The 16,430-nt window shown below is 56.2% G+C and overlaps 1 protein-coding gene across 1 annotated transcript; it reads right to left on the bottom strand.

Annotated features, from left to right (window-relative positions):
- Nucleotides 1–5,928: 5,928 nt before the first annotated feature.
- Nucleotides 5,929–11,815, bottom strand: TMEM119 (transmembrane protein 119). Its single transcript, XM_020876051.2, has 2 exons — nt 11,708–11,815; nt 5,929–7,514 (listed from the first exon to the last, which is right to left on the bottom strand). Exon 2 carries the CDS (start codon nt 7,500–7,502, stop codon nt 6,636–6,638), a length of 867 nt encoding a protein of 288 aa, XP_020731710.2. The 5' UTR covers nt 7,503–7,514; nt 11,708–11,815; the 3' UTR covers nt 5,929–6,635.
- Nucleotides 11,816–16,430: the final 4,615 nt, after the last annotated feature.

Raw genomic sequence — 16,430 nt, 5'->3', positions numbered from 1 at the left:
TCTGCCCTGCCCCTCAAGAATAGATGTTTAAAATGTGAAGTTCCAAGCATCTAACATCACTGATCTTAGGATACTGAAGCTTCTAAACCTATACCTGGAAAGAAGTGACTCCCAGAACAACCAGTCATTTAGAGACAGAAGTTTCCCTCTTTTCTCTTCCTGAGGAACTGCACTTCACAGTTTACAGCAAACAAGAGCTCACATTCAATGAGCACTTGTGGGGGACCTGTTCTACAAGAATGAATTCAACTCCCATCAACCCTCTGAGGTTCTGTTTCACAAATGAGGAAACTCACCCAGGCTCAGAGAGGTTAAGTGACTTGCCCAAAGTCACACAGCTGAGAAGTGGCAGAACTGAGATTCCAACCCAGGTCATCTGGACCCCTAACCATCAGGCTACCCTGCCCTGCACATTGCAAAGTGCACTCACATCCATTAACCTCACAGCATTCTGGGGAGATAGGGCCCCAGCTTTACAAGTAAGGAACCTACAGTTCAAAAAGTCACACAGCGAAGAGGACCCTAACTAGGTCTCTTGGTTCCTTATTTCCATGTCCACTACCTCCTCCTCCCCTCATTGTCCCCAGTCTGGCCTGTGCAATCCTAGTCTTTTTCCCCTCCAGTCCCTCCAGCTGAGACCAACTCTCCAAACCCTAAGGGAGAGGCCACAGGCGACCACCCTAGACCTGGACCCTCCAGCCTTCCAGGGCATCGTCAGCATCACTGCAGGGCCTCAGCGAGTGGGGGGACACCATACTGAGAACTGTAGAGACCTCTGGCATCAGGGATCCTGGCAAGAGCAGATTTACGAGCAGAGCTATTTTATACTTTGCAGCTGCCACCATAAACCCTGCACCCGCCTGGGGAGGGGGAGCAGCTGCGAGGGAATCTCCCAGGCCCTGGAGCCAGCACCAAATCCTTCCTGCTATTTCTGAGCAGCCGGAGGAATCCCGAAATCAAAACCTCCTGAAAAAATGACAAATCCCTGTCCCACTCCAGACAGATCCTTCCCCCAAACCAGATGAAGAGCCAGGATAAAGCAGAGTGGAACTGGATACAGTGCAAGACTGCCTAGCAGAACCCCAAATTCTCACCCAGCTCTAGAAGAGACCCAGCCCATCTGGTCCTCAAATGCCCAAGTATAAAATGAGGGCCTGGTCTGAGTCTCTCTCAACTTTAGAGGTTCCCTAAAGTCACTTAGCTCAAAAATTCTCTCTTTAAGATTCTATGCTCCAGCTACTGGTTGTGTGACCTTGGACAAGTTACTTGACCTCTCTGAGTCTCCATGTGTCTCATCTGCAAAATGGGGAGCACTAACAATCATCTCTTTAAGAAGGTTGGGAAGGAGAGATAAAATAACATCCAGTAGTTCATAGCTTTTTTTGTAATAGCCAAAGCCGGAAACCACACAAACATCCATCAACAGGTAAATGGATAAGTTTTCATATGTATATACAAGGGAATACTCTGTGTGTGTGTGTGTGTGTGTGTGTGTGTGTGTGTTCATTTGTGTCCAACTTGTTGCAACCCCATGGAGTGTAGCCCGCCAGGCTTCTCTGTCCATGAAACTTCCCAGGCAAGAATACTGGAGTGGGTTGCCATTTCCTCCTTCAGGGGATCTTCCCGACCCAGGGATCAAAGCATCTCTTGCATCTGCAGCATTGGCAGGCGAATTCTTTATCACTGCATCACAAGGGACGCCCACAAGGGACTACTACTCAGCAATAAAAAGTGTGAAATATTGGTAAATATAATCACATGAATAAACTTCAAAATATTTATGTTGAGTGAAAGAAGCCATACACAAAAACAGAGAACACACAGTATGGTTCCACTTACATAAAATTCCAGAAAATAAAAGTGATTCATAGCGGCGGAAAGCAGATCAATAGTTGCCTGGGGACTGGGGTTGGGGATGGGGGAGCAGTAAGGAGAGATTACAAAGGGTGATGGGTATATCCATTATACTAATTGTGGTGATGGCTTTAAACACGTGTCAGTTATCAAACTGCACTCTTGAATATGTGCGTTTTATTGTGTGTCAATTACACCTCAGTAAAGCTGTAAAAAATAATATGGGTAAAATGCCAGACACGTGCATAACAGTCCACTTATAAATGGTGGCTATTTCCGTTATTAATCATTGTGGTTGCATCTGGATGATTCTTTGATGAAGTTTCATTTCCTCTGCTAGAATGTAGCCTCATATCTGTTTTGCTAACAGTTCCTCCCCAATACATGGCACAGAGTAGTTGCTCAAAAAGAAATGTACGTGGAAAACAAAAGATCTAGGACCCTGCTACACACTTCTGGGCCACCTAAGAACTCAGAAGGTTACATTATCCCAGGCAAGGAAAAAAACTGGATGATTCCAAGAGGCTATGAATGAAAACAGAGGCAGTGGGCAGTCACTGACATCACCCCCGGAGGCCGGGTGGGGTCAGAACGAGGAAGGGTGGCCCAAGATTAAATGCAATGGACACAAAATGCTCGTGCCCACCCCACCATCAGGGAAAGGGCTCTGCCTTTGGACCACGAAGTTCTAAAGTGAGATGGGAGGCTCAGCACTGAAGGGTCCAGGCTGAGAAGCCAGACAGACCTGGGTTCGAAGACCAGCTATGCCCTGCTGTGTGACTTTAGGTAAGTCACTCCACCCCCTCTGAGCCTGTTTTCTCATCTGCAAAATGGGGGGAGGGTAATGATATTGCTCCTCTCTCCTTGGAGAGTGTGAGGAGAATTAGATGTGGTTGTGGATGTGCGGGCACAATCCCGCCTTTGCCTTCCACGCATGCGCACACACAGAGCCCTTGCTATGTGCCAGGGGCGGTGTTGAGTGCTGGGGAGACAGTGGTGCTCAGACCCCCGGCCCCTCTGGGTGGACTTTGCATCTTGGCTGTGACAACTGCCTGCCTGTACCCTCAGACACTCTGATCTCATAGGTCTGGGTGGGGGCCAGGTAGAAAGGAGTTTCAAAGCTCTCAGGTAATCCCACTGGGCAGGGGGAGAACACTGCAGGCTGGAGTAGGTTCATCTTCTCTTTATCCACAGAGGCCCAGAGAGGCGAGGTGACTCCCCCAAGGCCACACAGCCAGGAAAGCAAGCGTGGAGCTGGCACGGACTCAGGTGGTCTCGCCGGAGAGCCCAGACCCCTGTGAGCACCCCAAGGGGGTAAAGATGATGAGCCCAGCACAGAGCAGCCTGGCAGGTGTGCGTTCCGTCCCTCCCGTTTGCAACAAAACGCCAGCCGGAGTATGCCCAGCCTGCCGGGCGATCAGAGCGGGGCAGGACACGGGGAAGGGGCTCTTCAGCACGCCACCCCCACCTCACGTCACCAGAAGCCCCATTCCCACACCAGCTGGGCTTCACGTCTCGGGCGGTTTTGTTCGCCCTCCCCTCCCCTACGAAGGCGGCTGCGGGCTGGCCCCGGGACAGACTCCCAGACTGGGGGCAGCTGCGGGGTTTTACAAGGCCCGGGACAGTGGGGGCCTGTCCCTGCCCTGGCAGACGCCCGGATCCCTGGGAGCGCTGGAACCCCTCACGCCCACACGCTCCCTTAAGCCGTGTTGTGCCCCTCTCCCTTGGACTCGCCACACACCCCCACCGTGGTCTCCCTCCGCGACCCACTCCCCGCTGATGCCCGCCAGATGTGAGGCCATCAAAGGCCCCGCCTGGGTGACTCCATCACAGATGCAGGGGGGCAGAGTGGAGCGGCTTCAAGCCTTAGAGGTCGTGCGGCCGTTCTGTCCTCCCCAAGGGCGACCTTCATTCAATCACTCGTTCATTCATCGAAAAAGCAGTGGAGCCCAGCGGAGAACTCAGCCTCCGGAATCAGACCGCGGGGCTGGAATCATGGCTCTGCGATCTGGGACACTGACTTCCTGTCTCTGGAGCTCAGTTTCCCCAGCTGTGACATGGGGATGATAACAGTGCCCGCCTCCTAGGGTTGCCATGAGTTGATGATGTCCGCTGCTTAGAGCGGTGCCTGACACATAACAGATACTCCTTTAACTGTAAGCTATTATCCTTGAGCCCAGGGGACTGTAGAAGAGAGGCTGGGGTGGGGGGGAGGGGGGAAGGAGGGTGTCAGGGAAGACTCCTAGGAGGAGGGGACATCTAAGCCAGAAGCTTAAAGATAAGAGTTAACGGGAATTCTCTGGCGGTCCAGTGATTAGGTCTCCGAGATTCCACTGCAGGGTGCACAGGTTCCATCCATGGTCAGGGAACTAAGATTCCACATGCAGCACTATGTGGCCAAAAAGAAAATTAGAGTTAGCAAAACAAGGGAGGGGGTGGAAGGGTGTCTTCGGCAGAGGGAATAGTAGCTGTAACAGCTCAGAGGTGAGAGGTCCATTCCTGCATTGGGGCTCAGACCCCCTCCTTAACCACCTCCCCAGCCCCGGGGAAACAGGCTGTGGCTAAAACCGCACACCCCACATCCTCTGGAGGGCCCAGTGGACACTCATGGGGAGCCACTGGCCAGGCAACTGCTAATTGGAGACCCATCCCTGCCTGCTCCCCAGGGATCTCCAGTGTCTGCTGCTGTCTTATCTGGATTTTGCCTGACTTGGGGAAGCTTCATTCCCTTCCTAGCCACACCCCTGTGCCTAGGACCCCGCAGGAGCTCAGGGACAAGGAGGGGGCTGGCACACCCAGAGAGGTGGAGTGACGGGTCTGAGCCACACAGCATCCTGGTATTCAGTATTTGGATTTCAATTCTCCCTACGTTCTTGGGCGGTAGCCTGTCTGGGCTGAGAGTGGGGTTGGGGTGGGGGGTGCCCTTCCCCACTGAGCCAGACAGTGGCCATTGTGTGTTATGAAACCCAAACCCCAGCCCCCTCCTGATGGATGGGGGTCGGTGGAGGAGAGGAGCTGCAGGGGGTGGGGGTGGGAATGGCCTCTCCACCCCCATCACCCCAGGGATCCAGCATGTGCTCCCAGCCCAGCCACATCTGGATTCCAGCTGGCAGCTGGGGTAGCAGTGGCCACAGGAATTGCCATCAAAGGCCAGGAGGAGCCTGGTGGGTGAGGAGACAAAAGGCAGGGACTGCCTTCCACCCGGGGCACCGCAGGCCAAGGGTGCGGCCAGTGTGGGCTGTCCCTGAGACCCAGACCAGCCCTCAGCCATTGTGCAGGGAGGAGGGGAAGTAAAACTTCAGCTCCAAGCCCCTCCACGGCCCCTGTCTCCTGGGGCAAACGGAGAGGTGGGTGGTTCTCCTGCAGACACCGTAAGCAGGAGAGGCACGCACGGACACTGCCCCAGGGCTTCTGGGGCCCAAACTCCGGCCCCTGCTCCCACAGGGCATTCATCCCTTCCTCCATTTCCCACACCCATCCAGCCCCGGAGGCCAGGTTGATGTGTTCCGCCCCCTGAAAGTTGCCCCACCCCCATAGAACAGCCCAGAGGAAATGCCCCCCAACCTCCTAGCACACTCACTCTCCCCATCCCCAGAAAACCAGGATGCTTAGGCCTGAATAAAGGTTTATTGTGCTGGTTTATTATATTCCAGCACCTGGACAGCTGTGCAGAGGTGGGGGAGCCTGGATGGAGGGATGGAGCAGAGGACCCCATCACAGGGCCTCTCCAAATCCTGGACGAAGCTCAGGCTCGCTTGTCAAAGACTAAAGAATGCTGTGGGCACAGGCTGCCAGGCATGTGTGTGTGTGAAGGGTGGGGGGCCATGGACCCCTGCTTCCAGCCTGGGTGTCGGAAACCCTCCCCCATACCTTCTAACCTCTCCTAGAATGGGGTCCCCTCACACACAGCACCCCCCAGCCGACTTCTAGGTCTCTTGGAGTCCCTGGCAAGAAAGGCGAACTAGTAAGTAGCAGGATGAGAAGCTGAGACTCCAAACCCCACCACCCTCATCCTGGACCACCCAGAAACTGGGGAGGGGGCACGCCGTGGAACACTTAGAGCAGTAACTTCCAGAGTGTTCTGCAGGATTTTACTCTGTAGTTGTAAAACAAAAACAAAAGTACTCCACGGTCAAAAGCAGTTTGGGAAAGGCTAAGCGAAACCGGATTACACGGGCGCCTTGACTGAAGGACTTGTCAGAGGCTTGGAGGACTTCCGGTGGGGGCGGGGGCGGTGCACAGAGTGGAGAAGAATGTTTCCTCGACTCGTTCATCGGACCTCGAGGTCCTGCTTCCGGGGAAGCCAGTCTGGGAAACGCTCGTGCCTCACAGAAGCCTCCTGATGGATCTGTGGTACCTCCAGGCCCCTGTGCGTCTCCCCATTCATTCAACCTTTTCCAAAACGTCTAGTTATTCTGTTTCTCTTTCCTGCCTCGATGGAAAGCAGCGGCGTCAGCACTGTAACAGGGGCCCTGAGACGTCTGTCCCAGCGGACGTGTCTGTGACGGGGACACCCCCACCCCCAGAGGAGCTCTGCCTTTCGGACGAGCGCCTTGGGGCTGCAGGGACAGATGTTCTCGAAGTCAGTGAGATTCCTGAGGTGGGACAGAGACCAGCATCTCCGCCCACTGTAGTAAGATCAGACACGCTGGGATCTGCAGCGGGGAGTGGCCGAGGAAGCGGGATGGTCAGAGCGCAGTAGGGACCAAGGGTCTTTCTATGCCCAAGGAGGTGACCGCCAGGGGTCCAACAGTCAGGGCCCGCAGTTCGAGAGGGGGCAGTTAGATGCTGGGGGGGACACTGCCGCAAGCACAGGGGTTTTCGGGGGGACCAGCTGGGCCCCCGGCTTCCTGGGAGGGTGAGGGAGCCCCGTCTGGCTCTCCTTGACCTTCAGGGGCTGCCGCTGCGCCTGCAGCTGGGTCCGCCTCCACTGAGCAGGGCTCCTCCGGCAGCGGAGGCACCTCCGGTTTCTCCGCCGGAAGCGCACGTCCCTGGGCTTCCAGGTCCGCCTCCCGGGGGCCTTTCTCCTCTTCCTCCGACCTGCCCTCCAGCGCCTGGGCTAGGTCTCCGCTGCTCGGGGCGGCCCTGGAGGGAGACTTGAGGTTCTGGGTGGCGGCGAGGATGTGAGCCTGGAGCTGCTGGGAGGAATCCAGGGTCTCCTCGGGCCGGCCGTCGGGAGCCCGGTCGGGAACCTCGCTGAAGGCCCGGGGGCCCCCCGCGCGGTCGCTCTGGTCCACGTACTTCTTCTTGGGGAAGGACGAAGGGTAGTAAGCAGAGGCCTTGTGCTTCTGGCGGGTGATGACAGCCGCACAGACGATGAACATCAGCAGGAAAACCAGGGAGCCCACCACGGCGATGAGCATCACGTACTGGCGGAAGAAATCCACGATGCCGTCCAGGAAGTTGGTGGGGGGCTTAGGGCCAGCCACGGGTGTGGGCTCGGGCCCCACCGACGTAGGGTTGATGGCCGGGGTCTGGGGCGGCAAGAGGCTTGGGGAGGAGGCCGACGAGCCCTCGGCCTCCCCGCTGCCCCCCGTGTCCTCCAGGAAGCCGGCCTGCAGGGACACAGGGTAGGATGCCGTGGGTAGGACCCGCAGCAGCAGCAGCAGCAGAGACACGGTGAGGCTGGGCGCCACTGCGGAAACCATGTTGCCTGGGACCTGTGGGGAAGGGAGGCAGGAGAGACATCAGGGTGGGACCCCAGGGCCTCAGGGGACCCCGAGGAGATGCAGGGGACACAGAACCTCTTCTAGCAAATCGCTTCCCTTCCCTGGGCCTGAGCCTCCGCACTGTGCAATGGACCCCATCCTGGGGTTCACGTCGGTTCCCCCCGCCCCCAATTACTCACTTCACTCTGAGCTTCTAGAGGGCACAGGCTGAATCTTACTTATCTCAGCAACTTCAAGGTTTTGTATCATATCTGGGTCCTGGACCCCACAGTAAGCACTCAATAAATGCATCTTGATGGACTTGGCTCAACGAATAAGAAGAACTTACTCTTTCATTGCTTGCCATGTGCCAGGCCCTATTTTACCTTTCTTAGATGAAATTTCTCTTGACTCCTGGGAACCACCTGCTGGGGGGTAGTACTACATTCTCCCCATTTTCCAGGTGAGGAAACTGAGGCTCAGAGGGATTAAAAGCCTTGCTAAGGAAGAGCTGGAGTTTGGATGCAGGCACCGAGGGAGGGCTCAGTGAGTAACTGAGCAAGCTGACCGGCTCCTCCAGGAAGCCCTCCCAACTGCCCCTGGCTTATCTGCGGTCCTGTCACCAGGAGATTCATGAGTTTTGAAGCATCCAGATTCTGAGCTTGGCAGGGGCCTGAGTGAGCATGTGCCCCATGGCTAACCCCCACCTCAAGGCCCCCCAGGGGAACGCTTGTGCCTGAAACAAAGCTGGAGCCCGAGTCTTGTGGCCGCCACCAAATGGGATCCAGATGAACTCCGCACCTCCCTCCCCCGCGGGTAGGCTGCTCCCGACGTGAACCCCCAGACCCTCCCTGGCCCAGACAGCCCGGATGACTAATAAATTCCTTATGGCCCAGCTTTATGGAGGAGCCTGGCTTCTAAAGCATAACTCTCCCAGCTGGTGTGAGTTGGCCTGGCCTCTCAAACACACCCAGGGACCCCTTCTATGCCCTCCAGGCCGGCCCCTGAGAGCCCCTGCCTGGCCCAGCAGAGGGCCCAGGTCCCTGATGCTGAATGAGGCTGCAAGTGCCAGGATGGGAAAACCTCACACGCCCTTGATTGGGGCGCCCCCTCTCGGGGATGCAGATGGGAGAGACAGAAGCCCAGAGAAGGCAAGGGGCAGGCCTCAGGCAACACTGGAGGAGTCAGGTGCCCAGCATCTTGGCAGCAGGTCCCCGTGAGAGCCCAGGTCTCAGGCCCCGCTCTGCAAAGCAGGTGATGGTACCAACTCATGGTGCCTTGGGGATTCAGGAGGTGATGTAGGAATGACATGGGGCCATTGACTGGCTTGTTCCAAGTGACCTGGTGCCTCCTAATAATGACATGAATTTAGACAAACTGGCTCAGATAGCAAAATACAAAAGAAATTCCCAGAACATCAGACAAGGTAACACTCACCGAGGGGCTCTTTTAAAAAAAAACTTTGGGGGGCTCCATGGCATGTGGGATCCTAGTTCCCTGATAAAGGATCGAACCCACATTGGAAGCAAGAGTCTTTACCACTGGACCATCAGGGAAATCAAGAGGTTCATTTTAAATGAGTAGATCACCAGGTACTTTTACCACAGGTTGCTCCTCTGAGCCACTTTTGTGCAATTCCAAAGAAGCCCAGAACACTAGTATTGTCTCTATGGGAGGTCCAGAGACAGACAGTGACCTGCCCAAGGACACACAGATGCTAAGTGTTAGAGCTGGGATTTGAACCTTCCTTCTTTGTGATTCTGAGAATCCACACACTCACTCACTCACACACACACACACACACTCCAGTGTGTCCCCGGCTAACCCAGGAATGGGCTCACACTCCCTGGTCGACATCACTGGTCAGCTGGGACCAGGATTTGAGCAGTTCCACGAACTTCAGGAGCCTTCCCCTGCTACTTGTTAGCCTAGGTTCCTACAGACAGCCTCGATCTTTGGCGGTTTCGCCCCTCACAGGTCACCTGCCTGCCTGCCGCCTCGACTCAAGCCCTGGAATGACCTCTCATGGCAGCAGCTGAAACTTCTCACTGTGGATGGCTGGCCGGGTGGGGCCTGAAGACCAGGGGTCTTTCCTGGGGCGGTGGTCCTCAAGGCTCCGCCCTGAAGCTCTGCATGCACCGGACTGAGGAGGCCAGTTAGGCCAGGATTAGAATCCTGGTTCCATCTGGGTCTGGTTCTGCTGCCGGGCTCCTCTGGGCCTCGCTTTCCCCATCTGTAAACTGGGGGCGGGGCAAGGAGGTGAGCACCGGGCCTGCCTCTCAGAGCTGTTAGGATAGGATGAGACCACACGTTCAGAAAGCGCCTGGTAGGGAGCTGCTGCTGCCCCGGGGGCCGGGGGTGGGGCTGGTGGAATTCAGAAGCAGCCCAATTTCTACCCCAGCAGAGATCCAAGACCAGCCAGCAGTCTCCCACCCCGCAGTGGACAAATGATGATTACCCTCGCCTGACGCGTAAATGTGCTCACTCTCCCCTCATCCTCCAGGAAAGACCAAATTTGTATTAATACCTCGTTGAGTGAACTCTCCCCAAGTTGTAGCCAACGAGGAATCCAGGACCAGACACACACACACACACACACACACACGCACGCACACGCACGCACACACACACGCGCGCGCGCGCACAGCAATGAGTCACACGGAGCAAAGTGTTCCTTTCCCCAAGAGCCTTGGGGGCTGGGGCAGAGGATACGGAAAAAGGCCATGCAAACTACTTCTGGCTCTTAAAGACTGAGACCCTGACTCTCCGAGTCCATTCATACGCCCCCACGACCCCTCTCCCCGGGGCTCCCTAGGGAACATGCAGGCCGAGTGCGGGGAGCCTGCGGGGAGCCGGCGGGGCCTCACAGGAGATGGCTGTGTGACCCTGACCTCTCTGGGCCTCCACTTCCAGTCTGTAGAATGGGTGTGCTGCCCTGGGCGCTCTGACATGATTGTCCTGCCCATCGGCTGCCCCCAGCTCCTCCCTGCTCCTCATTTTTTTTCCAGGACGCAGAAATTCATGGGCCACGAGGAGGTGGGGTCAGGCCAACCCCTCTCATTTCAACCAGGAGGAAACACAGGCCCGACACTGGGAAAGGCCTGCTCAGGGTCACACAGTCAGTCAGGACGGAGCCTGACTGGAAAGGCAGCTCTGAACACCCAGGTAGAGGTCATTTCCCAGCTGTGTGTCCTGAGGTCAGGCATAGCACCTCTCTGAGCCTCAGTTTCCATATCTGTACAATGGGGATAAGGCCACGTCCCTGGACTATTGTTAGGACAAGAAATAGCGGTGGCTGGCACAGCGGAGATGTCAATTACTAGCACCATGTGATTATCCAGGACTCCAAGTTGGGAGCAGGGCCCCTCTTCAGAGTCCCTCTCACTCAGAGTTCATTGTTTTCAAGTGTGATGCCCCCACTTGAGGTCAGGAATAGGCAGATACTTCAAATCCATCCCTAAGGCCAAGGTACCCCGCCAAGACCTGAGGCTGAGGGGCCAGGGGCTGCCCTGCCCCCACTCAGGGACTGGTGGCCAGAGGGGGCAGGGAGCCCACAGAAACCTGGCTTCAATTAGTGGCCTCTGGGGGAGGGGTTCTGGCTGAAGCTCTGAACCCCCTGCTCCAGGGCAGCCGAGGACAGGGACCTGGGCCCCTTGGAGGGGAGGCCTGGGGAAGGACGGGAGTCCTGAAGTCTTGAAACCCACACACACACACACAATACACAGACACACAACACGGGGACAAAAGACACAGACGCACAGCGTCTCGACACCCGACGGACGGACCCCCCGCCCAGACACACAGGGAACACACACAGACACACACACAACATGTGCACACATGTATCCCCGACCTGCTGGGGGCCCCCACGGATGGGACGGCCCTCATACACACCACCCTCCTGCAGACCCCGGGAATACCCACCCCGGCGCCCACTTTCCAACACATCCCCTACAGCCAGGCCCCAACTGCACACACACGCCCCTCTCTGGCCAACACGGCGCCACACTCTGGACGAACCACCCCAGGTGCACACACGGCTGGCCACTCGTCCTGTTAACGCAGGTTACCCACGTACACAGCATCCGACACACACTCACGGCTCACACATACTTAGAGAAGCCCCCTAAAGCACTCACTCCGGCCCCCTGAACTCCAAGACACCCCGGGGCTCCCCGAGAGAGGAGGGGGGCCCCAGGACTCACCAGTTCCTCTGCACGCAGGCTGTCCCGCCAGGTGGAGCAGAGCGAGTCGGAGTCCGTGGCGGTGCCCGGTGGCCGCGGCTCTGGGCTGCCGGCCGCCCTCCTCTGCCTCCCTCGCCCTCCCCGCCTCCTCCCTCCCTCCCTCCCTCCCTCGCTCCCTCCGTCCAGCTTGATTTCATTAAGTGGGTTTGGGGTGGGGACAGGGGGAGGGGCGGGGCCAAGCCCGGCCACACACAGTCCCCCTCCCCGCTCACACTCGTGAAAGCCCTCTCCTCCACGGTGCCCCCTCCACGGCCCGGACACCAGAGGCAGCATTTCCTCCCTGACCGCGGGTCCCCGGGGCAAGCTGAGGCCGACAGACACAGAGCAGGGCCATCCTATGGAGCACCTCTGGGCCCATCGAGCAGGGATCCTGCCTCCCCTGCCCAAGGGGCCGAGGTCAGGGAGGCTCCGGGGCCCCTGGAAATGAGGAGGAAAATTCCCCGCGCTTGGTTCCAGCTGTGACTCAGGTTTTCCAAGCTCAGGGCACAGAGTGGGAGCTGGGCTGTGCTTAGAGGATTTGTGGAGGGTCAGGCCTGAGGCAGGGAGGGAATTCAGACACCCGACGTCAGAGCCTTTTCTTCCGCAGGCCTCCATTTCCCCATTTACAGGGGTGGGTGGGAAGCTCTGTGGGTTCCCCCTAACATCCTGAGATCCACAGCCTCGCGATACCCCAAAATGAAATGGCCAGAGCAGGGGTCGTGGCCCCACTTCACAGACTGAGAAGGTGAGGCAGGGTGCATTCTAGAGGCTCCACCAGGGAACTGACATGAGCCGGTTGTGGGCACAGGTAGCAGGCCCTCTGGCTGTCCTGAGGAATCCAGTGAGTCAGCAGACCTTTGCATTCACTTATTCCTGAGCTCATTCATTCATTCGTCCATCAAATGCTTAATGAACACCTATGTGCATCAGACTGGTGCTAAGCAGGTTTCAGAGGTGAATCAGACACAGCCCAGCCTTCAAGAAGCTCACGGACTTCCAAGCAGAGGCGCACATACGTTAATTGCTTTTTTTTATGAAACAGAAACGGGTCCATGGCAGGAGAAAAGCCAGGAAGGTCCTCAGGAGGAGAACCCAGCGTGGGTGAGGCAGGGGCTGAGGATGCCGCACACGGATAAGGGGCTGCGGGGAAGTTGTGCTGGAGCACGAAGTGGGCGAGAGGGAGGAACCAATGGGAGGGCGAGGGAAGAGCGGGGCTAAAGGCTCAGGACAGCATTCATCAGGGGCAACAGGCAGCCAGTGAAGGTTTGGAGCACAGGGACACAAGAATCAACAGATCATGCCCACCCTTTAGGAGCCAGGGCCCTAGATTGTAGCTATTCCCTTTGATGGTCCCAGCAGCCCCAGCTCCTCTCCCCAAAGAGGAGCCAGCTGTTTAGAAAATAAAACCAGGGAAGTGACCAGGCCAGTGACCCCGTTAGACAGCTATCAGACCATCTCTCTCTCACACACGCACACACACACCCCTTAAGCCAAACATCCCAACCCACAATCTGAGGGCAGAATAACGAAAACGTCAGTCACCAACAGGAGGAAAAAAGATCTCTGAGTTCCAGCCCTCCTGGCTCACTCATCAGCTGTGAGTGGCTGGGCAAATCTCTGTCTCTCTCTGGGCTACAGCTAAATGTGGGGTTGTTCTCGATGCCCACTGCAAGCCTGCCAGCTCTGAAGTTCCAATGCTGTGACATTCTAAATTGTATTCAGTCTACAAATATTTCTTGAGCATTGAGTTTACACCCAGCCAGTGTCAGGCCCTGGGAGACAGTAATGAGCAGACACAGGCTCAGAGAGAGGAGACTTGCAATAAGCAAGTAAACAAAGAAATGAATATCTAACTGTAAACTGGGCTAAGAGTTGGGATGGGGCATTTCCAAGGCTGTGAGAGGCCAGTCTGGGGGGCATGAGTCTGGTCCTGGGGCTCATGTGGGCCTCCATGAGGTGGTGGAAGTAGAACTGCTGGTGGAGGTATTTAGGAAGGCAAGAACGCAAGAGGACAGCACGTGCAAAGGCCCTGGGGTAAACCGGAAACCAGTACCTTCAGAGCAGTTTCTGATCATCATCAAGCAAGAGTCCATGAGCTAGGCACGCGAAGGGACCAGGAACTCTGCCTGTTTTGTGCATGGCCATAACTCCAGCATCTAGGGTGGTCCCTGGAACACAGCAGGTGCTCAATAAATGCTTGTGACCATGTCAGTGATCACTCTGCCCTCCACTCTCACATTCCCAGTATCTAGCCACTCTTCATCCATCCTGAGGGACTCAGGGTCCACATTCTCCAGCTCTAGGACCCATGGTGGGGCCTGGCCTGGGTGATCCCACAGCCCACAGCACCACGCATGGCTCCAAGGGTGGGGGGGTGGGAAGGTCTGTGGCTTGGAGGGGGCCAGGCCACTCGCTTGCAACCCACAATTTCAGAAACAGAGCAACGGGTCCTCTGCCCAGCCTTGAAGCAATTCAGAGCCCCCACCCTGGGCCTAGCCTGCAATTAGCAGCTGTGAACCCCCCGCGCCCCCGCCCCACTGAACAACCAGGACTGAGGAGGCAGGGAGGAGGTGGAGGGAAGACCTCACCCAGGCTTGCGTCTCTGCCAGAGTGCTCCCCGGTTGAGCCTGGGGCAAGCTGCTTGGCCCACCACAGCCCCCAGCTCCAGCCTCTCGTGGGCTCAGAGCCACTGCTAATTACACAGCCCCTGAAGCCACTGGGGCCTGCCTTCTGGGCAAAAATATCTCAAGATTTTTCATGTGGCTGGAGAGACCTGGGCTGCGGCCCCATCACAGCAAGCGCCTGGCCTGCGGATGGACACCCGTGGAGTAGACCCTGGTGGGGGGCTCCAAGGAGGTGGAGTGGCCAGGGCCCAGGGCTGTGAAACCGCCCCATGCCTCAGTTTCCCCATCTGTAAACTAGAGACGTTCACTTATTCCACAGCTCTTTACCAAATGTCTCTGTGAGCCAGGAGCTGCCTGGGGCCTGGAGAGAACTGTGAATGAAACAGATCCTGAAGCGACTTCCCTCCAGCTGTTCCCTCGTCTGAAGCACTGTCCTCCGTTTGCCCCCTCGCCTGACCCATCTGCATATCTCACATCTCTGTTATCACCACCTCCAGGAAGCCCTCCCTGAACCCCAGCCTCTGGGGAGGGAGATGAGCAGCTGCTTCTGTTTCCTGCTCCCCTGGTGCCCTGTAAGGGCTTCAGCTTCTAGGGTCCAGAATGAGGGCTTTCTCTGTCACCACATCCCCGGCACCAGTGCCTGCAACACAGTAGGTGCTCAGTAAATGCCCTCCACTGGCTGAATGACTCTCGTCCAACCTGCCCATGTTACAGGTGGGGAAACTGAGGCCCAGAGAGGGGATTCACTGACATAATATTGCTCTGCCTCAAGGAGCTCCTCTCAGGGGAATCAAGTTGAGAAGCAAGTTGAGAAGCAAGTCAACAGCAATTCAAGAAGACACCCTAACACTGCAAAATCAAAGAGATAAAGATAAAAATCAAAAAGGTAAAAAGGCCGAGAAGACAGGAAGTAGCTTGCAAAGGGGTGGGGGCAGGTGTCCGGTCATCTATTTTAGTGACTGTGGTCAAGGCTGGCTTCCTGGAAGAGGTGTCAGCACTGACATATGCAGGATAAGAGGAACCAGGCGCTCAAGGAGCAGAAGGAATAGCTTCCAGGGCCAAGAAAGCCAACAGCAAGTGCAAAGGCCCTGCGGTGGAAAAGGGCTCAGCACCAGGCCTCTTACAGGAAACCAGACGGGGTGCTGAATCAGTTCTCACCAGGAGTCATTCAAGCTTAGAAACCAAGAGACCTGCCTTCTTCACTCCCAGCTCTGCCCCTCCCACACGCACCGCTGTGTGAGCCAAGCCTCAGTTTCCCTTCCTGCACCAGGAAGAAGTTCCAAGGTTCCTCTGAACTCTTTTCGCTGTGTGATTCTAAGTGAATTTCCCACCCCAGCAAGCAACCCACCACTGCGGTAGGGAGAAAAATACCATAGCCACTTTGGAAAACAGTCTGGTGGGTTTTATCAAGTTAAAGATATGCTTCTCAATGACCCAGCAAGCTCTTCTCTGGGTATTTCCCCCAGAGAAATGACAATACACATTCACATGCAGACAAGAATGTCGCTTTATCCATAAGAGGAAAAAAAAAAAAACAACCCTGGCAACTACCCAGACATCCACCAAGAGTTGAGGGATGCACAGACTGTGGTCCATGCAGTGACACTTCTCCCCAGTGGGAGGAAGCGATGGGAGACAGACAGTCTGGACGAATCTCATAGACACTCCGAGCAAAAGAAATGGATGCGACAGAACACGGACTGGGTGATTCCGTGTACAAGTTCTAGAACAAAGGTTGAACCAAGCTATGGAGACAGAAGTCAGGAGAGCAGTTACCCAGGAGCTCCCTGGTGATCCAGTGGCTTAGACTCCACACTCACAATGCAGGGGGCCGGGGTTCGATCCCTGGTCAGGGAACTAGATCCCACATGCGCAACTAAGACCTGGTGCAGCTGAATAAATAAAGTTACACATTTGTTAAAAAAAAAAAAAAAAAAGAAGAAGAAGAGAAGAAGGGAGTTACCCTTGGGCGGGGGTAGGGGTGGGTATTGACTGGAAAGAGACACAAACTTCTGGGGCTGGAGACGGACAATGTCTGGGTGGCAGTTATGTGGGCACATGTGTATGGGAAAATCAAGCTT

Source organism: Odocoileus virginianus, chromosome 12 (assembly GCF_023699985.2).
Source record: "Odocoileus virginianus isolate 20LAN1187 ecotype Illinois chromosome 12, Ovbor_1.2, whole genome shotgun sequence".
Taxonomy (NCBI): Eukaryota; Metazoa; Chordata; class Mammalia; order Artiodactyla; family Cervidae; genus Odocoileus; species Odocoileus virginianus.
The sequence above is the reverse complement of the archived record's forward strand: the minus strand, read 5'-3'. Positions and strand labels throughout refer to the sequence as shown.